The following is a 23,619-nucleotide window of genomic DNA, read 5'->3' on the forward strand; positions in this document are numbered from 1 at the left end:
AAGATGCAGAAGTGACTGTTCAACTCACCTTGAAAACAGATCTACACAGAAAGTTTTCCTTCACTGGTAGCAATCTCGTAATAAGAAAAATATATATAAAATAGTGAATGTTTTATTTTTCATTTAGAAAAAATGACACTTGATTAAATTAATAACAATTTAATCGAGCTAGATGGTTACTAAAACAGGCATTGTTATACTTTATTAATATCGTCGCATTGTTACGTATTAAACTCCCAGAAATAGCCTACTACAGGGTAGAGTACGTTATGTTAAAACAATTTTGAATATATAATTCCTCAAGTCACGTGCCAGCCTCAGATAATATAGTCTCTATGAAAAGGCGTTATCAGAACTATGTGTTTACACTGTTTAGCGTTTACTTAAATAGTGTGATGCTACTGATAATTCAAGAATATACAAGAGCCATTTCTGATACAAAATATTCATACACCCAAACCATATAGATGTGTTACGATTGAGGATTTGAAATTTATGATGGTTTTATTCATTATCAATGCCGTTGAAAAATAGTGGAATGTAGCTCAAGTTGGGGTACCAGGACCATTCAAAAAGATATATGAACAAAATGTGGCAAGCAAAGTATGATTGTCTTGTAAGAGACGAGAATTGACGATCACAAAGGTCAGTGCTAAAAACTCTCGTGTTCCAGGCATCATTACACAACAATTAAAAATACCTCCGTCTCGAAACAAAGTCCATATGATATAAGTTTACCAAGATAACGCATCCATTCATACCTGTCATTCAACCTTTTGCAAGCAGTTCGAAAGTAAAACTGATATTCATAAAATTCCGCATGAAGACATACTAGGCAACTTACCTGATGCAAAACCTATGGATTTGTGTGTGAATTAATTGTGAACTAATGCTGGAATCCGTCGTGGTTTACATAAAGGAAGCATGGAGGAGTGGTGTGGTTAATACATAACAACCTTATGATGGAATCTGCGGATTTATTATCAAGGGCGGTTAAAATGAGCTTAACTGAGCAAAGCGAGATAAAATGTTACGACCATTTGCGGCTCTGAAATCGTTTTAACTTAGTGTACTCCATACCCTCTCTTGGAAACAGACTACACATTCTGTTATTTAATCATACGCTTTGAAAAATAATTAAATTATATTTATGTAAGATTTAATTTTTAATAATAAATTCGTTTCTTTTTCAAACTATAACTATCAGTTTCCGAAGTTTTAGGAAAAAGATACTTACTTTGCCATTTCACTTAATTGTAATTTCCCATCTTTGTTCGCATCAAAAATGTTGAGCTAGAGTAAAAATGGAAAGTTTTCAGCAGAAAGCGATTTTTTTTTCAATTTACGTTCATCAACATTGGTTAATAAAACATCAATGGGCAACTTATTTTAGTGAATAAATTTACATGAAATATATAGCAACATGAATATGTAAAAAAGTTAAGACTGGATAATAAGGTTCTTTGAAAAAATGTATTGTTATTATTAGCAGATAGCATTAACACTTACAATAAAATATTCGTATTTAAAACAAAAATAAATTAGAAAACAAGTAAGTTTTAGCACGTGTCCAAAGAATTACTTAACTGAAATGTTTAAAATCTAATATTTACTTTAATTATTTATTCTTATATGGTTGAATGGAAGACTGAATCATTCTAACGCTAAATATCGGGTTTCGATACCAGTGCACATATTGTGCAACTCTGTGCTCAAGAGAAACATGCACACCATAGTATTTAGTATAACAGTTTGCAGTTACATAGTTACGCTAGATTTACGGTAGTTATTATATACGAAAGCTACAGTGGTATTTGCAGTTCTTTCTTGAACTGCTGAAAGGTGACAGTAATTACAATGATATTTTATTATGCTATTTGGACATGCCGCTTGATATATCACAATTCCCAAGCAACTTCCTATCTCTCTCTATCAGTAACCAGCTTACCAGATGAGCCTCCTGTTCATTCAGTCTAAGCAAGGCTGGTGCCATAGGAGGATACGAAGACACCATGCCTGCTGTGTAAAACGTGGTTCCCACAGTCCTAATCTACTTCAAACGTTAATAAATATGTAACTTACATTTCAAATTGTCGAGCTTTCCAGGGCTTATATTAAAACGTTGGTTAACTTTGTGTTTATCTTAGAGCGAGTGTCTGCTTTGATATTGAATGCTTAAACATAACAATCACGTCTGTGTTAATACACAAAAAGTGAGACCTTTAGGGAACATCACTAAAATACATTTCAAATACCAAATGAAACCACAATAAACATGTGTTTCTTCAATAAAGTAAACTACGTAAGCACGAATAAAACTTCAGCTAAACCAATTGTAGATTAAACAGAAAATACGAACGAACAAGATATTGCAACACATTAAACCAATAGATAAAAGTATACACAGCACAATGAAAATGAGACTCCAAATGGCAGATGTTCAATTTTTTCCAAAAGAAGTTAAGCCGTCGAATAGACCAGAAAGCTGCAGACTAATAATCAGCCTAACGAGCTATATTGGCAAACTTCTAGAAACTCATTAGTAAAAGACTAAAGATATTTAGAGCTATCAGTGAATTTACAGAAAATACAAAAAGGTTTCTGTAATTCAAGACAAACCACGAATCATTTAGCTCTGCTTACAAAATTATAATATAGTTTTAATCAGAAGGAATGCAGTGCTTTCTCAACGTAAAGAAAGCCTTTGACAGTCTGTCACAATGGGTTAAGGTTCCAAATGTCTCAAATTAAACTGTCTCGTGATATTATTAGTTGGCTTTCCAACTTTCTCAATAATAAAAAAAGGTGACAATTAATGTGTGTCCATCTTCTCAGAAAATTTTATTCAAAAGGTAGATGTCCCGTTCTAGAGTTAGTTCTATTATCTTCCTAATGTTTGTGAATGAAGTACCAATCATAGATCCAAAATCCTGTCGTTTTTTCCAGTAATCTCACTATGTTGTTATATGGAAGAATTCAAAATATCCCGCCATAGCTGCGACTGATTTACAATCACAATTAAAGAGACTCAGGATTTCTGTAATAAATGGAGAATAAAGATGAATATTCCCAGAACACCAGTGATACTCTTCTCAGAAATGAATAAATTAAGTAGGTAGCCCCATAAATGAGAATAACCATATTAGCGAAATTTCAGGACTTAACTTACGACTTTCAGGGTTTTATAAAAAAAATGGGATAAGGATCTTTCTACAGTAGGTGTCGGTGACTTGTTAGAGATAAATTCGACAACAAACAGAGGGCACGTATTCCACTTGTTTTAAAACAATGTATACAACAGCATATAAAACAAGCCAAACTAAGTAAAAAACGTTTTTACGCTATGGATATCAAAGTTGTGACTCAAACTTTAAATAATTCTCTTTTCTTGTCAAAAGTCCAGTTAGGCTGGTTCAATTACTTTAGAATCCATTTAACATGATGAACTCTCTTTCTTTACTCTTTTCACAATAGTATCAGTAAACAATTCACTTCCATTACCCAGTGAGTTAACACAGTTATATCTCGAACTCAGAATTTGACAAGACCGGTGATTCTCTTTATCTCTATTAAGCCAGTAAACGTATTTTAAAATAACGACCGTTATGGCTAATCACTCACACTCCTGCTAACTTCAAGCTCTTTTCGCGAACTAATTTTCTGACCGGACTACATTTTACATTTCCTCTATTTTAGTACACTTTACTTCTTTTCCTTGACTTGCGTTCGCGAACCATCTATTTAAATGTCTTATTCACTGAGGCCTCGAAAAATAGCGAAGATTCGAGTAATGTGACGTCAATAATATTAGTAAATCCTAGATAGCAATGTAATTGCAAACACAACATGCGACTCAGAGTTATGTAACTGAACTTGTCATAATTTCGCCTTTAAAATAATCAACTTTTAACTCTTTTGTTATGAAAAATAAACAATCATTAAATATTAGTTCTAAAAATAAATCAAATAATAATTCCTAAACTAAACAGTGTTGTATATCCAACAACGACTATGAACTTTCTGAACTAAACATAAAGTTAGAATTAAAAATACCAAGCAACTAGCTACATACAGCTTCTGACTGAAAACAATAGAGCTATAAAAACTGAAAATATACTTAAAATTTATAAAACCGATACACGTCCAGTAGTATAGTACGCCTACCCTACGTGGTTAAATTTCATTTAATTTAACTACATCAATCAACTACAGACAGTTCAAAATTCAATAACCACAAAAGCACGTGGTATCTCTATAACAACAAATTCAATATTTATACATAGTTATGCATTACTAAATAGATTGGAAAGTTATCATACATGAAGAGCATCCGCCTAAATACCTCTCACCATTTAAATTCCTTACAACAACAACTAAGCGATTCAATAATTCGTACACAACTTTATTTTAAAAATAGTTGTATGTAAAAAAATGAAAATACCAGTTTATCTCTTTTTTGCAATTATGGAACTACTTGCAAGAATAAGCATTTTCATTTGAACATGTAATTCAAAGTGATATATATATATATATATATACAAACTAAAAAAGCACATCATAATGAGACCGACAAATCTAGATCATTATTCCATTACTAGTCCTCGTTGTCATCTGTAAGTCAGAACAAATTATGACTGTTGCCATTGGTAACAATAAAAGGTTTTAGGGTTATTCAATCTATCAAACAAGATCCAGGTACCGATGTGAAACAAACCGGCTACTAAGGAGAATCAATGCCTAAACCAACATATCAATTACTATCTCTTAGTTGCGGAAAAACTGTCACACTTGATATTTAGATATAACCTTAACATAGAATTAAACAATCCTAAAATTATGCATTGTAGAAAGTTATAAAACCACAAATGTTTTTGATATTATAAGATATAGAAAGCAAAATAAATATCCTTATAATACAGTCTTGGCGAAAATGTTTACATAGTTTATAGTAAATAATTTCATTGTTGTGTGTGTGTGTGTATTTTATAGCAAAGCCACATCGAGCTACATGCTGCGCCCACCGAAGGGAAATATTATTGTTATTAAGATGAAATACAAACACATTTAATATTGTCAAACTGAGAAATGTAAATTATATTAAACATCTAAATACGTAACTTGTATAATGAGACGGGCTCTGTGGATATCGTACACAAGTTCTTAGAACAGCAAACAATTATATGAGACACTTATAGAAATATGTGGAATTCAGCATTTGACTTATAACAACAAAACCTGACTAAAACATATATAATGACAAGATACAACATCAAATTATGATAATAAACATGCAATACTTGATTGGTCCTCCTCGTATTTTAGTAGCCTCTGCAAGGTGACGAGGTATACCTTCAATTAGATTACACTATATAACACAAATTTCATTTCTGGATAGTATGTGTTATTTCTTAATTGTTTATATTGTAAAAGTACAGAAAATGGCCATTATTTCCTTCAAACTTTGCTTTTGTGACCTGGATAATAAAGTTTAGAAATTAATTTATTTTCTTTTTAAAAACCGGCAAATTTGCACATTTGGGAAATAACACTTTCTGCCCACGAACAAGAGAAAGTAAAAAATTTGTTACCTAGTGCTACTGATGTAATACACTATGATTTTATCTCAACTTGTCACTAGAAAGCACTGCAACTCAGCTATAGCAGCTGCTTTGGGGTTTTGGTTAGTAATTTTAACAACTCAGTTTTGCCCAATAGTTCTCAGTGAGATTACAATCTGGAGACTTTATTGGTCGTGACACTTTTGTAACATTCTCCTGATCGAGACAATCTCTAGCATATGAAACAAATATCGTCTCCATGTTATGCCTATAGGAGATACTTATACTCATTGATGCCATTGATTATTATTTAGCCTCTATATTTATCTTGTTGTCCCACATAATCAAGGTGTTGTCTGCCTCGTCTGTCAAACTACAATTGCAGTCATGAAAGAGTACAATATTAAGCGACATTACGCAACTAAGCACTCCTCCCAGTTTGATGAAATTGTTGGTCAGGCACGAAAGGACAAAATTGAACATTTAAAACATCCATTGAAAAGCAACAAGGTGTTTTTACCACTTTCAAGAAAATTCAGAACTGGTGACAAAACTGAGTTTTAAGCTTTGTGAATGTATGGCAGAAAAGGGAAAGCCTTTCAGTGATGGAGAATTTATTAAAAATTGTTTAACAATCTTCACAGAATATGCATGTCCAGAGAAAAATATTTGGTGGAACAAACTAGCCTTTCCCTTTACTGTCTCACGCAGCACAAAAGATCTTTCAAAGGACATCAAAGAAACTTTGAAAGAGATTGAATTCGTGTGAAGCTTTCAGTCTGGCTTTGGATGAAAGCACTGATATCAATGACACATCCCAACTTGTCATTTTCATCAGAGCTGTTACTGCAGGCTTTGATGTTTTCGAAGAGTTTTTAGATATGGCAAGCCTTTCCTCCACAACCACAGGACAGGATATTTGTGAATAAGTGCTTAAGGTTGTAGAAAAGTTTGAACTGAATCCTTATAAATTATGTGGTGTTACAACAGATGGTGCTCCTTCCATGACAGGTAGGACAAATGGATTCACCAAGAAATTTCTAACTGCAATTGGAGCACAAGACGTAGTTGTAAGCCATTGCATTATTCACGAAGAGAGCTTGTGCACCAAAGTCCTGGATTTTGCAGAAGTCATGAAAAATGTCGTCCAATGCGTAAATTATATTCGAACACGAGGATTAAATCATCGACAATTTAAAACTTTTTTAGATGAGCTGGACAGTGAGTATTCAGATGTTTTGTACTTCTCTGCTGTACGTTGGCTTAGTAGAGCTGCTACTTTGAAGAGATTCTGGAATCTGCGAGAGGAGATTAAGTTCTTCATGCTCTAGAGGATATTAGGAGCATTTTCTCCACCATGATAAATATACGCCTAAACATGTACTACACCACCTCCTGTGTGTTTCATGTGAGAAAGACAGTCTTACATTATCTGGTATTCAGGCAAATGACGAACACGAATCTTACCATCTGATTTAATTGGCCATAAAGATAACCCATCTGAAAAGATGACATGCCGCCAGTGTCCTAACTGTATGTTGGCATGTTATCTTGCCTAAATAACATGGTGACATTGGTGAATTATTGTTAATATTGGTTTGCCGATACACTACATGACCGAAAGTATGTGGACACTCGACCATTACACCCATATGTGCTTGTTGAACATCTCATTTTAAACTCATGGGCATTAATATGGAGTTGGTACCCCCTTTAGCTGCTATAACAGCCTTCATTCTTCTGGGAAGTCTTTTCATTAGAGTTTGGAATATGGCTGGGGGACTCGCTCCTATTCAACCATAAGAGCATTAGTGAGGTCGGGCGAGAAGGCCTGGCTCGCAGCCACATTTCAATTAATTCTAAAGGTGTTCGGTGGAATTGAGGTCAGGGTTCTGTGCAGGCCAGACAAGTTCTTCCATACCAACCTCAGTAAACCATGTCTTTATGGACCTCGCTTTGTGCACGAGGGCATTGTCATGCTGAAACAAAAAAGGGCCTTCCCCAAACTGTTGCCACAAAGTTGGAAGTACACAATTCTTTAGAATGTCATTGTATGCTGTAGCGTTAAGATTTTCCTTCACTTTAACTACAGAGCCCAGCCAAAATCATGTAAAACAGCCCCAGAACATTATTGCTCATCCCCAAAATTTTACAGTTGGTGCTTTGCATTCGGGCACATAGCATTCTCATGGTATCCGCCAAACCCAGATTCGTTCGTCAGACTACCAGATAGCGAAGCGTGATTCATTACTCCAGAGAACGCGTTTTCACTGCTCCAGAATTCAATGGCAGTGTGCTTTACACCACTCCAGCTGACGCTTGGTATTGTGCATGGTGATCTTAGGTTTGTGTGCAGCTGCTCGGCCATGGAAACCCATTTTATGAAGCTCCTAACGAACACTTCTTGTTCTGACGTTGCTTTCAGAGGCAGTTTGGAACTCGGACTGAGTGTTGCAACTGTGGACAGACGATTTTACGCGCTACAGCACTCGGCGATCCCGTTCTGTGACCTTGTATGAGCTACTGCTTCGTGATTGAGCTGTTGTTGCTCCTAGACGTTTGCACTTCACAATAACAGCACCTACAGTTGATCGGGGCACCTCTAGCAGGGCAGAAATTTGACGATCTGACTTGTTGGAAAGGTGGCATCCTGTGACAGTGCTACGTTGAAAGTATCTGAGCTCTTCAGTACGACCTATTCTATTGCCAATGTTTATCTATGGAGATTGGACGGCCATATCGATGATTTTGTGAATCTGTTAGCAATGGGTATGCCTGAAATAGCCGAACCCACTGTATTAGAAGGGATGCCCACATACTTTTGGCTATGTAATGTAGCATTTCTTGCAAAATAACCTTGTTTGGTCAGTTTCCTATTCACTGTTCTTCTGGATAACCTGGAATGAACGTATTTATACCATTTTTGTCATAAGGCGTTGGAAGACCTCATTCAAATCTTAACGTGTTAACCTGACCAAAACAGGATCATCTTGGGCAGTAAGTTTTCGGTATCTAGACTTTCCTGGGACAGTGTTTCCTATAGTGTAATGGAGTCTCAGGACATTTGAAGTATTCTACTATTCTGGCAATGTCGGTTTGCTGCATACCGTTTGTGAAGAGATGAATAATATTTACTTTTATGAAATTTGATTCGAATATCTTTTCTTATTATTAATAAAAACAGCGTCAACTAAAAAGTAAAAACACATTTGCAATAAAGGCAACGAACAATTTTAGGTGTTTTTTATTCTACCTAACGTTTCAACTTACACATCTTTCAAGTGTCAATGCAAGTTGTGACATTTGATAACATTTAAAAAAAAGTCGGAATCCAAAACATTAAGTAGAATAAAAGATATTTATTTGAATTTCTTTGCTGTATTCTATGCAAATGAATATTTTTTTAGTTCATCAAAAACAGAATCTGAATTTTTAGAACATTTTTTTAAAATTAATCCATTCTAATTTAAACTTATCCCTATCTTCTTTCTTTATTGTTTCACGCTGGAAATACTAATGTGATATAAATGTCTAATACAATAATTATCACTTAATAATTCAACAGGTTTAGTTTGAAAAACCTGATGTAATCCATTCGGGTAAAAACATTTCCTTTAAAATAAAATTTATCTTCAAGTTCTGTCAAAGGGTCAGCATTACAAACCTTTCAGAAAACAATTATTTTAACATTAAAAAAAGGAAAGAATGTTTAAATCGCCTATTTCAATAAAATGCATAAAATCATTTTACATTGTGATCTATATAGATCATGCTTAAATATAAGAGATTGGATGTTTTAACACATATTTTAAACCAAATATAACAAAAATTAACAAGTAAATTAGATTTTTCGTTTCAGAAAATGAAGAATCGTTATATAAATAGCAATAACTACTGAAACTGGACATACTAGACATCTTAAGTTATTTAAATGTTATGAAAAATAACCCACTTATTATTGACTTGAATGGGTAATGGAGATAAATGTATTATAAATATACAACGTTTCGACAAAATTATGTCATCATCACGTGCATCGTCTTGTACCAGGTGATGTCATTATCGTGCCGAAACGTTTACATTTATAATAAAGTTTTATTCAGTACCCATTCAAGCCGTTTCCAAACTTTTATCTTGAAATGCTGCAAGTATTTTTATAATATTACGTTATAACATACTTAAGTTCGCAATAAATAGTTACCTGGACTAAAAACTCATAGACAAATGAATGTCAGGGAAAGAAAAGAAGAGAGAATGGTGATAAATCAGGACCTGACATGGTGTCGCCAAAGGCATAAATAAACCAAATCTCGTACTATAAATTACATTAGTTTTATATGGTGCAATATAGTGCATTTAGTAAACTAAATTCGTACGACTTATATAATGATGTGTGTTTAGCTTTTTCAAATGAGTCTGGTGGCATAACTGGCATCGAGCATGAGCTTTCTGTGTATGTGTCATACACATTTAATCACTACTTACGAAAATGTTCAAAACCAAGAACTTTAAGAAAGAAAGAAGTTCTCACGCAATTTTTTTGCCAGGAGTTATGCGTAATCCCATCCACAGGCACAGATTTTAAATCATAAAACCTAAAACCATGTTTCTTCTTTGAATACTGCAAAGATCTACTGTTAATGATTGTTTCACTTCTTTTTGTTTTTCCGTGTCTGTTTACTTAATGAAGCGCATTCCTTCTAGAATGGATATGTATTTATATTCGGCTGTTTATGTCTTATTATATTTAGTTTGACAGTTTTTAATTCACTACTTATTGTATATAATCAAGGTGAAGAATTTATTTTAAAATTTTAAAAAATTAACGTTTAAATGCACAATTTTTTTTGGCCGACAGCCAGTAATAAAAGACTACATGTTTCGGAAGCTTTATGCTTCAATAATCAGAAGTAAAAAGCTGCATGACAAGAGGGTAGTTTTGCAAGAAAAATGTTTAACTCATTGTAATATATATGTGTAGAATGAGTATTATTTGTTTGTTTTTAGAATTTCGCACAAAGCTACTCGAGGGCTATCTGTGCTAGCCGTCCCTAATTTTGCAGTGTAAGACTAGAGGGAAGGCAGCTAGTCATCACCACCCACCGCCAACTCTTGGGCTACTCTTTTACCAACGAATAGTTGGATTGACCGTTACATTATAACGCCCTTACGGCTGAAAGGGCGAGCATGTTTGGCGCGACTGGGATGCGAACCCGCGACCCTCGGATTACGAGTCGCACGTCTTAACGCGCTTGGCCATGCCGGACCTAGAATGATTATTAATACATAACACATTGTTAAACAAAAGGAGAAATTAACATTTCATTATTACGTACATAACAAATATGTTTATTCAGAAGATATTTCAAATCATTTTAATTTTGACCAATACATTTTTCATAACGCACAGTTTTGGAAAGAAATATGACTTCTTATGTGCAATATTCACCATCATATATTACCAATGAGTTAAACATTTTCCTTGAAAACTATCCGTTCCTCATGTAGGTTTTCACTTCTGAAGACAATGTCGTAAAACTAAGGAAAGATGAAGAGTTTTTCATGTTAGTTGTTTGTCAAATATAAAAAAAAAATTATGCATTTATAACATTGTTTCAGTATTTATTGCATATGCTTACATCTGTATAAGCATTTTTTTTCCATTTTGGGAACATCTGTAATATTCATACTTTGAAGGATTTCATTGCCCACTCTAGTTAGTTAAATAACTCTCTTAGGTTGTGTGTCTCTAACTGCAGTTTAACAAATACGTAACTTACTAGAGCAGTTCAACACACCGTGGTGTGTCTGATAATATTTGTATTTAAACTTTAGTATATTTCACTATAACTGTTTTCAAGATTACTTACCAACGTGTCCGTATATTCTATTAGTTTGTCTTCGTCTACAAATTGAAATTTCTCTTTTTTGGCTTCTTTGAGCAAATCTTTTAAAAAATTCTGCAATAATTGAGAAAATAACTGCAATCTGTTTCAGCCAGTTGTGTAAAAAAAACTATCTACCAATCAACGTAAACTCAAAGTAAAAATATAAATCAAATAAAGCACTTATTAAATCTGTTGTAATAATATCGAATAAAAGCAAATGTTCGGGATGAGCTTTATTCACTTATTCTCATAAAACTTAAACTAATTCTAGCTGGTTTACAATTAGCACTTAATTATAAAAATAACATTAGCTACTAACATTAAATTACAAGAAAGAGGAAAATAATTTCATAGCTTATTTCCTCTGGTTCACAATCATCCATTTAGGACAGAATGATTATTACCACATGCTGGGTGAGAACGGCCAGTGGGTAGCGTGCCGGACTGTAAATCTAAAGTTTTGTGGTTCGTGCTCCGCATTTTAAGGCGAGGCAATGGGAGCGTTGTAAAATCCCATAAAATCCCATAAAATTAGGAATGACTAGTGTAAATAGCTCTCGAGTAGTTTGACGCAAAATTCAAGCAATTAAATATATTATCCCAGAATCTTTGGAATTTAAGACCAATGGAAAATGGATTATTTCATTCAATAACATGAAAATTATTTTTTATTGCTACAGACAGAGTATTTCATTATGATTCAGTAAGTGCTCTGACTCAGAACTCGGGTGTTAATGTAATCCTGTGATTTAACATTTTACTTGGAAAAGACTCCATAAAGACTATATATATAGTATGATGACTGGACATCTCTGTCATGTTTCGATTCTTTGAAATTAAGCCCAAAGCTACACAATGGGCTATCTGTGCTCTGCCCGCCACGGCCATCGAAACCCGGTTTCTAGCGGCGTAAGTCGAAAGACATATCGCTTTTCCACTGCAAGGTATTTTGTCATGTCAAAACTATAGGTGGATTCACAGCCTCAGGTATTCAATTGCCTTTTTTAGAGGAAATAGTAAATACAAAAACCTTCAAGTACTGATAAAATTGTATCAGAATCTGAAAAGCAGTGTCTATACAGCTAGATGAGTGATTAACATTTGTAACAAATTTACTGTTGTACATTTATTTCACTGCCTAATATTTGTTTCAGTATAGGTTTTCTTTATGCATGTAACGTATATATTGTTGTATCTGCACTGCACAAGACCAGCCCTTTCTCTAAGTTTGTAGAATATTCTTGAGAATAAGAATAAAAAAAATATTTGTTTTACGAAAACGCTAGCGTGTTTGGACTTTCTTGAACGTTCTAGAATCTCGCGTGATTCGTATAAAGACAGCTAATCGAGAGACAATAATATAATATTATTAGTCAACTACCGTCAGTGTGTTATAAGCCTCGGAAGTTGTCATTATGATTACGCTTATTAATTGGAAAATTACAGAATTGGCCGAGGAACGTTTATAGATTTCGAATATTACAAACCGTTCAAGTTCAGTGAGTTAACTTTGGACGTTAGTATTATTACGAAGACATTATATATCTTCATCAGTAAAAAGTAAGTGGTATAAGGCCAACAAATCTTAAGCGAATTGTGACAATATACACTCAGAATTAAACTGCTTGTTATGTCTTTGGATTGACGATAACATTTTCAGTTTTATACTAGATATACGACTCAGTATTGTCTGTAAGTTTGCAAATTCTTGTACATAAATCATGACTGTTTTTAATAACCGTTGTTATAAATTGTATCGTTATTTGTATATTAAAATATATTTGTATTAAGAAATAAATTTGTGTGTATCAATATTGTTGGCAAATATCATAAATTTGATACACATTAATATCTAAATAAGTTTTAAATTAAAATTAACATTTTCTGTTGTTTAAAGTCTTAATACGTAATGTACGTAACACAATAAATTGGAAACTTGTCCGAAATAAAGTATAATAAGTAACCTATTACGTAAGTTATCCACTTAAATAGCGATTTTCATCTTATGGTAAAAATAGATTCCATAGAGTTGCAATATATAATAAATATTTTCATGATCTCACAAAAACACGAAGGTTCAATCATTCTTGATACAAAATGACGAAAAAGTCATCTCCATCACAAGTGGGCCTTTCGAAAGCACTCGGGTTATAGAGTTTTATTATTTTGTAACAAATCATTTGATGATATTGTTTATTGTTCTTAACTTCGTATTTGCAAGAAATGATTATAATTATGTTTGTAGGTGTGAATTTTCTCGTTCTTGTAAAGACTAATTTAGAAGAAAAATTAATTTAAAGTAACGTTGCAATTATTATACAAGTTTGAGTCATCTATCACTTTGAATAATTAATGTCAGAGATATTATCTCACATTCTTATGAAGTGTATTAGTGTCTTAATAAGTCTCTTTGTGATTCGCCCCGCACTTTCACGCCATGGAATCGTTATAAAAGAGATGGTTAAATCCTGCTATTGGATTTGAGCAGTCCAAAAGCTGGCAGTATGGTGCTGTTGACTACCTCCCCTCCAGTCTATCATTTCAAAATTAATGACGACTGAAGCAAGTAACACTTTCGTATGTTTGAACGAACATCCCCAACAAAAAGTTCTCCGCTAGTACAGCGGTAAGTTTACAGACTTACGATCCTACAATCACGGGTTCGATTCTCTTTGGGAAAGTCAGCAGATAGCCCTTCTGACTTTGCTATAAGAAAATACCCCCCCACTCGGACCGAAAAAAAGCTCTTTCTTTTTTCTAAACAAATCTGAGATTTCATTGTTCTTTATTTTATAATTAAAAAGTAAACCAAGTTATTTCTGTGTACTACTTTTGACACTAATTGCTAAAACTTACTTACTTTCGCACATAAAGGCGTGTTTTTAAATTCTGTTTGACTTCTTAATGACTCCTTATGTTTCCTTCTGAAAGGTTCAAACTTTTGCAGCAAAATCTCATCTTCCACAAACTGGTTTTCGTTTTTATATGGACAACCAGATTATACTCACAACGTCTTTATTTGAATGGAAGTATTATTTTTTATGCGCACTTAAAGGTTAACTGGGATAACGTGGGTTGTCAACCTTATCCTCATTCATCGAAGTTCTAAAGTGGCTTAACTGTTTTTTTGTTATTTACTATTGTTTCAACAATGACATTTAAAAAAAAAAGACGTGTTTAGTTTATATGCTCTATATTTTTTGGATACCATTGGTTTTTTGAACTGAGCCATACTTTTAAAAATTCAGCAAGCATTGGCAGTTTGGTTGCATGGAACAGATTGACATGTTTTCTTCTGTAAGTTTTACTAACAAGTTGAAACAGTACATTTACTCGACACGTCTGCGAATTTTCTAAAAATACGGTTTCTATTCTCTTGGTGGGCAGAGCACAGATAACCCATTGTGTAGCCCTGTGTCTAATTATAAACGAATAAACAAAAGTATATTTAGTTATGTTTCCAAAAGATACAGGTCAGATTAAAGTATTTTTACGTCCATTTGTGTTGCAAAAACTTGGTCTTTGTCATAATCCCTTTCTTATATTCGTATTTTATGTTTACATATGATCGATTATCAGAACTTTTCGGTTTATTTGTAAAATATCAGTGTATATTAAAGCCTGTTTGTAAAGGGGAATCTTGTTCCTAGATTTGATATTTACGAATAGTTTTATTTTCCTGAGATTTATGCTTTCTAATGTTTCTGCTATAGCAAGCTGTAAAATTATTTCAATCGTTACGAAAGCAGCTACATTCTATCTTAATCTTTACTATTTTTTTACATTGCCTGTGTAGAAAAACTAATTAAAAACTGGGCAAATTGATTAATATTTTGTTCTAGCGTTGTAAGTCCGTAAACGTAGTACTGTCTTTGTGTAGAGGGGACATAGAAAATCTACATGTATGACATTATGTTATAGACCAGCTTTAAGAGAGAGTTTTCTTGAAGCGTGACTAAACCCTTATTATGATAGGACTATATTTTTGAAAATATCTCTAAGGTATAGTTTAATTTCATTAAAATCGTAAAATATAATTAATTTTGGGAATAATTTTATTTAGATAAACCTTCAGGTATGACTAATAACTCGTCTTGAAATCTCAGAAATACCTTTAACTATAAGTAATATATCATTATAGTAGAGATCAGTATTAGAAGAACTTCCAAGTATTAATAATTTCCATATGGTAGAGAATATTCTTATAAAAACTTCCAAATGCGACTAATGTCTCGTTATCATAGAAAAACGGCTTACAAGAGCATCCAAATATAACTAATATCCCCTTATTGCATGAACTAGTCTAAAACTTCAAGCATGGCTAATATTCCACTTTGGTAGAAAACAGTCATAAGAAAGTCTCCAAGTGTGGTTAGTACCTCTTATAGTAGAAAATATTCTTAGGATAAGTATGATAAAACCCTGCTATAGAAACTAATTGTTTCAAGTGTAATAATCATCTTGTTACTGTATGAACTAATTATAGACTACATATAATATATTCTCATGATAAAAAACAATAATCGCTTTCAAATCGTTAGTCAAACACAATATGTCCTTAAGGTAAAAAAAAAAACATACCTTCAGTTCGTTATCCTACACACAGTATTATATTATTCCGACATAAAGCAAAACAAATTATTTAGCTTGTACATATAGTACACCTTTATAATATAAAGTAAAACTCAGCCCTGATTCGTTACTCTATATAGAATATCAGGTTCATTACTCTACATAAAATATGTCCTTGCGATACAAATGAAATCTTACCTTCAATTCGTTAGCTTCGATAAACCCACTGCCATCTATGTCGTATTCTCTCCAGATCTGAAAATACGTTACTTTTTCAATTTAAACTTGTTTTATCAACAATATAAACATCTAAAAATTGAACTGTGTTTAATTATAAAAGATAATTAGCTTTTTAAGTACATGTTAACTCGCGATAAGGCTGTGTAATTAAGTATAACCATCTTTAAAAGAAAAAATATACAATTTCTTCTTTGTGCGTGTTTGTGTTTCATCGTTTAACAAAGCTACATCAGGCTATTTGCTGAGTCCACTGATGGGAATACAATTTATTAACTGTAGCAAATCGAAAATGGACACTAATATAAGCTTTAACCTGGAATCAAAAACAAATATTTATCAAATCATAATCTTAGCTATGAATTGGACTACAAGAAATCTGGAAAATATAAAAATTTGTAATAAATGTGAAAATGATTATTATTCTTAATGAAAACGAGTTTACATAATGGAAATTGAAAGCAACTTCAAAAAATTACAGTAATCATTCAGAACTGCGATAATTAACCCACAGAAATGATAGTATCATAAAACATAGAATTAAAACAGCGCTTACACAAAGTTTGGATACGTTACATTAAAACAATTTTAAAGATTCATCATGTTGTTAATTTATGCTGTCATATTCGGTCATGCTTTAGTGACAACTATAAATCTTGTTAATACTCATACAGCATGGTTTCCATTGTAAAGGGCTCCTTAATGTTACCATGTTTAAAGCACATAACACTCCAGTGCTTGTTTTCTACAATCTATCTAGTTTACAATGACGACAGTTTCATTGCAACAGTCTGATCACTCAGAAATCCAGTAAGTGCTGTATCCAGTAAGTTAATCAGTGTTGATTCGTAATGATGCGTAAAGTTACATTTCTATTCTCCAGCTACTTCTTGTACAGCACAGTTGAATGAATATGCTGTGGAACCAATGTGTGCTTGTGAGATTTCTATCGTTTTTCTTTCATACTTTGTGTTAGATTTTGCTCTATGCAACTCCGGAACAATTTTTGGTAATGAATTTTGTATTCTTGGTTTCTAGCCTATCACAAGCCACCCACCACATTCTTTTGTCACCGTTTGCTGAAGGTATTTTTATAGATGTTTCATTTTCCTTTGTTTTTCAATGATTTTAAGAACAAAAGATACCACCTTCTTGAAAATCTAATATTCTGATCTGAAGATATCCTTATTGTCTGAGTTGATAAATATTTTTCATTTGATAGAGCTGTCACATGATCATATTCTGATCTGAAGATATCCTTATTGCCTGAGTTGATAAATATTTTTCATTTGATAGAGCTGTCACATGATCATTTTCTGATCTGAAGATATCCTTATTGCCTGAGTTGATAAATATTTTTCATTTGATAGAGCTGTCACATGATCATTTTCTGATCTGAAGATATCCTTATTGTCTGAGTTGATAAATATTTTTCATTTGATAGAGCTGTCACATGATCATTTTCTGATCTGAAGATATCCTTATTGCCTGAGTTGATAAATATTTTTCATTTGATAGAGCTGTCACATGATCATTTTCTGATCTGAAGATATCCTTATTGTCTGAGTTGATAAATATTTTTCATTTGATAGGGCTGTCACATGATCATTCCAAAAGAGTTGATAAATATTTTTCATTTGATAGGGCTGTCACATGATCATTCCAAAAGAAATGTTTTTTGAGGGCATCACACCACTTTTATAACGTCAAATATTGTTAGAATGTAGCTCTAATACATTTCACTCCACTGCGACTTTATATCGATGGTTGATGTCGCGTGAATTGTTGATTTACATATTCAAAATTATTTAATATAATATACTCAGTCCTCTTTATGGAATCATTTTGGTTGATATACAGTAAATATAGTACCTATTCTAAACTATATACATAAACTTAGAGTTACACATATCATGATAATTAAATTATCGCAATTAACAAAAGATATATTACAGTTATGAAAAAAACCAACAACAAATGCTCACTAATGTATTGTAGCGATAAACTTTATAAGCCTTAACGTTAGTCGTGATGTAAGACAGATGATTAAATGTAGCAGCTTTAGTATTAAACTATCTGATATATTTCGTTCTACTTTGAAAAACCTTCTGGTATGTCTGACTTTCAAACAACATACGCTCTGTAAAATTGTATTATAGGTAGAGCTGGCCTAGATATCAGTTGTACAAAAAAGATTTTGTATACAAACAGATTATCCAGTGATGTATAATGACGTCAGTTGCAGACACAAGAGACAAACCTGTGAATTCAATGAAACATGCTAGTTATTCAAGAAACAGAAACAGCGATAAACCCTTTACAATACATTATGCACTATATTAGCATATAAGGTGCCACAGGTAGTGTATCTATCTTTTACAGCAAAGTAACTGCAAAAATTAAGAACTAATACTGACAGAAAAGTAATGAGCAGTTGTCAGGACTGTTCAGACACCGCCCACTGAGTGAAAGCTTCAGGAGAGGGGGGGAGATGAAGAAAATAATGTCATGAACTCAAGAACTGGAACCAGAAGGCGTGTTGATAGGGCCAAGTTATTAGGCTGTTATGACATATAAATGGCGGAAATTGTCATTTCATCATGGCATTTAACGACGGAAGTTGTCTGTTACCAAAGAGAGTTCTGCTGGGATATGTCATGTGACATCACAATTCATGGGATACTCAACAGAGAGCATGTTGCTAGTGGTCAGAAGGAGGTACTAGAGCGTGCATTGCTAAGGGCACATAGTGTTGCCAATGTTCTATATATGGATGTTATTACTAAAAAAAGATAGCATTTGTGTATGGGAATGCTCTTACAAGTTGTATTATGTGTTTTTGCAAAGGTGGATGGTGTTTATGTAGGTGGACAGTGTTACTATACTTCTATAGGACTTCATACAGATTACAAATTGTCTCAACTTATGTTTATAGTTTTCTATTCTACAATTAACTTTCATGAAATACGTCTTGCTGTTTTTATAGCTTTATAATGTTACTAACAGATTTAGCTTACTCATTGGAGTTTCACTTCTATAGTTAGTATTGCTGCGGTGGACGTTTATATAAACAGATAGATCAATAGGATAATGTCTCTCAACTTCTTCTAAACATGTGATGGCATCATATGGATTGTAGACTAGTTTTAGTAATACGTCCTTATAATTTAGAAATAAAACCATAATTTTAATGAGACAACTATTATAATATAGTGTATTTCGTATGTCATTTTGTATTGTATATACTGTCTTCGTTTATCCATTACTTAAATGAGGCAAACATTATCGTTAGTAATCTGCTTTGCATACTTTTATAATTATCTGCCTTGAACGGATACAAACAATCAAACGGACATTCATGACATTTTCAAGATTTGAAGATATTAGGAAGTTATTTTGTTTTCGATCTAGAACTCACATATTTGAACTTAATAACTACGATTGTTTACAAATACAACTTACATGGATCTATATATAATCTATCTTTTCAGAATGTGTGACTGCTTAAACACTTAAAGAAATATTAATACATCAAACTTACAGTTCAGGTTGTTTTCTTCAAATTTATCTAATAGAACAATTCCACTGACAACTCGAAAACATTTGATATTTAAGAATAACACAAACTGAAACATGTATGAATTATAAAACTGTATTTCCTATATTAAATTAGCTTTCATACAAGTCTAGTATATTTCAGTGAGTGTATAATTCTTGTAAACTTTCTTCTCAGTTAGACTCCCATAATGGCCTTTGTTCATTTAGCTTACTGATCAGAGTTTTGCTTCTATGATTAGTACTGTTATGGCGAATGGTGTTTCTATAAACCAATAGATCATAAAATGTTTCAACTTGTCTCATCATCTAACTATGTCATCAACATTGTAGTATAGATTTAATTATATATCCTAAAGCATCACAAGTAAAAACAATGGTTATCGTTCAATGTTGTCCTTAATACAAACCAATTGATCACGCATACTTACAGTCCAGCCCACTAACCACTTTCAGTCTCTTGGAATCATTGATTGAATCTTATCCAGTGTCTTGTGCATGAAGGAAATCATTCCCACAGTGTAAATATAGGTCAAAAGGATTATCGCTGACCAACAGAAGTTTTGCGTTGGAAGACTTTTCACAAAACCAAAACAACATTTTGCGAGTTTCATTATATTTCTAGAAGCAAAAAGTAAAACCATAAACTTATCTGAGAAATTGGTTTAGCAATTTGTTGTTGTTGCTGTTCAGTGTTCTCACAAAAACAAGGTAACGTATGGTCGAATCAAGATTTTGAGAGTTGAATAAAATCAAATGAAATCACATTCTTAAACAAAAAAGACTGTAACAACAACAACAAAAACAGCAACTACGGGCAAAATAAAACCTGAATTTAGTAACATTTTACAGCGTAATAAATGAGAATGATGCTAGTGATGTCAAAATTTTACTAACGTTAATAACCATAGAGATATTATTGCAGTGCAAAAAGTGCATGAAGTAAAATTCGTGCAAAATTATTCAATTGTTAACGAGACTTTTGTAGTATTTGAGTGTTTTGATCATCATGCTAACTAAATTATTTATTGTTTAAATTCATTGGTCAAACACCTTCTATTACATTAGTTACTGGTACTGTTCAGACACTGCATGTTGACTGTCTGCTTCAGGAGTACAAAAGGGGTAACGACAAAGACGTCATAGATATACATAATAGAACCAGAGGGGTGTCGCTGGGGTGACACTGCTAGGCCATCATGTCACTTGAAAGCCGGTAACTATAATGTCGCCATGACACATGATGATGGAAGTGGTGTGCTGTCAGAGTGTGTGTTGCTAGCATATGCCATATGACATTACAGATCGTGTTACTCAACAGAGAGCATGTTGCTAGGAGTCATAGTTCCATCAAATTGTACCAAATGGCAAATTGTATTAGTAATGTTCTGTTGGTGAATATGTTACCAATATTCTATATGAACATGATGCTAAGGTTTTATAAACAAATGGTATTTATTACTAAGGGTAGCATTTGTATAGGTGAATAGTTTTACTTGGCATATTGTATGTGTCCTGCTAAGGTGGATGGTGTTTTATAGGTAGACAGTTTTATTGTACATTTGTAGAATTGCGTACATATGAATGTGTTAGTACTCATGGTGGTAGTAACAGCAAAGTACAGAATAAAACCTGAAATTATTAGCATTTTGTTACTAACAACTTGTAAATAGAATACTTAATTTCGACTAAGAAAAACTTATAATTTCTACTGATACTCTTTCATGTCTAATAAACTGTTGATTTTTATATCTTAAAAAGTATTTAACATGTTCAGAACAATTAAAGAGGACAAATATGCCAGATAGCCGATACAAAATTCGTGTTTTCGAAAGCTGTAGGTTTAAGATATCATTGAAAGATAATGTTAATGGTGAATATTGTGATGACTATAAAAGAACAAAGTATTCACACTATTCCATTTGATTTGCTGTGTTGTAGCCACGTTTTGACTAAATTCCAGTTTTTTTCGTAACTTTTTTGATAGCTTTAGTCTCACAGGAACACAATTGTTATGACATCCACAATGTTTACTTTTTATGCAAACTTACCATTTTCCAACCTTGAACTTGTAACTGAGACTAGAGACATTCTCCTAGAGTAGAGTTACCAACTATAGCTCTGTAGATCTGAAAGAGTCTTCTACAGGTAAATTACTTTACAAGAAAGAATGAACTTCCCCAACAACTTGACACAGAAGGTACTGGCTGTTGTTACATGGCATCTATGTGAACTAAACCAAGTGGGTTGGTTCTCTTTTGAAGCAACCAGAGGACTCGATAGTTGATTATAATGCCAAAATAGTTAATCAAATACTGCCTAACAACATAAAGTTGGAGTATGTAGAAATTTTGTTTTTGTTCGTACCTTGGTCCCAATGTGCGTTACTCTAATATTAATTTTTATTATACCTTAAAAAGTGATTAATATGTTCAGAATCATTAAGAGGACGAATATTCATCAACGTAATTTCAATAATTACGAGCTTGAAGCATTGTGACTGTTTTTCAACTACTGCTTTTTATTTTGGCAAAAGAAAATATTTATCTCACTGTCATTACACGCACATGAAGGACGATTCTATTTTTTAATCTGACGCTTATTGTTGTCTCAGAGAAAGTTAACTTAACAGACTGCGAGAGTTATCTACTAGTTTCACAAAATCTTGACACAAAGGAGGGAAAGAACTCTTTTAAAATGAAAATTTCTCTGTAAAAGTTGAGCCGATAAGCATAAAATTTGTATTTTCGAAAGTTGTAGCTCTAAGTTATCGTTGAAAGGAAATTTTAATGATGGATATTGTAATGACTAAAACAGACATTAATTTATTTACCTTCTCCGGGAGTTAAAAGCAAAGCTTGACAATTGAATAACAAGGGCTAGCCAGCTTTAAGGTTTATTTCTTAATTTAATGTACAGGCTAGCTTAAAAGAACCAAAAGGTCGATTTTTGACCTTCAGTGTTATGTTACAGGCAACTATCGAACTCTCTTGTAACAAAAGGGAAATTTTCATACCTCTGAGGATTCATCCGAAACTTAATCTTACTACGTCAATAACGGTAGATGCTCAAGAATAGTCCCCAAGTATTACCTCTTGCCATAGTCTGTTTGATGATGTCTTCCGCTGTCACAAGCTCCTGCTTAATATTAGAGACTTCTTTGTAAACTTGCCAACAAGCTATTGGGCTGTTCTGAAATGATTTTCCTAGCCCGTCTTATTATCTTTTTTGACACATGGCCTAGTCGTAGGTACATTTTAGATAATCTACTGTATTATGTACTGAGTTTGAACCAATGTGGTTTTAGTTTTCTGAGGTTCTAACTCTTGTTTATGCTTCATCTGTTGTAGTGCCAGATCTGAAGTAGAGGCTTCAATACTGTATGTTTTGTTAAAGTGCAATAGAAGTAGTTGTTTCAAGGAATTCTTGGTGACTTTATATGTTTTAACCACAGGAATGTATATAGGGACTATGATATATTACAGTTCACAGAGATTACCATAACTATTAAGACAATCACAACGTTTTGATCTCCTTAGGTCATCATTATGTTAAGAATGACTTGAGAAAACGGCTGGTTTGGGTTGAGAAAATTTTTATGTAGAGGAGCGAACAACGTTTCAACCTTCTTCGGTCATCGTCAGGTTCATTGTTGTTGATCACGTGCCGTGGGGTCGACAATAAATAGAGATAAAATAGTTGGGACGTTATATATACTTACTTATTATATATGATAGTTAACAGTGTAATATCATCTGTGAACATGTGAATAAATAATTTTGTTTGAAGTTAAGCACAAAGTTGCACAA

At 33.0% G+C, this 23,619-nt stretch overlaps 1 protein-coding gene across 2 annotated transcripts in view; it reads right to left on the reverse strand.

Moving 5' to 3' along the window:
• Positions 1 to 23,619, reverse strand: part of LOC143256959 (calbindin-32-like) — a 90,224-nt gene that overhangs the window by 16,619 nt on the left and 49,986 nt on the right. The window contains exons 5-8 of one of the 2 annotated variants that reach the window (XM_076514885.1): positions 16,217 to 16,273; positions 11,429 to 11,518; positions 1,238 to 1,293; positions 29 to 74 (exon numbers count right to left, since the gene is read on the reverse strand). In XM_076514885.1, the coding sequence (XP_076371000.1) occupies positions 29 to 74; positions 1,238 to 1,293; positions 11,429 to 11,518; positions 16,217 to 16,273 (249 nt within the window). The remainder of the gene's footprint in view (positions 1 to 28; positions 75 to 1,237; positions 1,294 to 11,428; positions 11,519 to 16,216; positions 16,274 to 23,619) is intronic. The other variant, XM_076514886.1, reaches the window with a different exon arrangement.

This window comes from Tachypleus tridentatus, chromosome 7, assembly GCF_004210375.1.
Source record: "Tachypleus tridentatus isolate NWPU-2018 chromosome 7, ASM421037v1, whole genome shotgun sequence".
Lineage (NCBI taxonomy): Eukaryota > Metazoa > Arthropoda > Merostomata > Xiphosura > Limulidae > Tachypleus > Tachypleus tridentatus.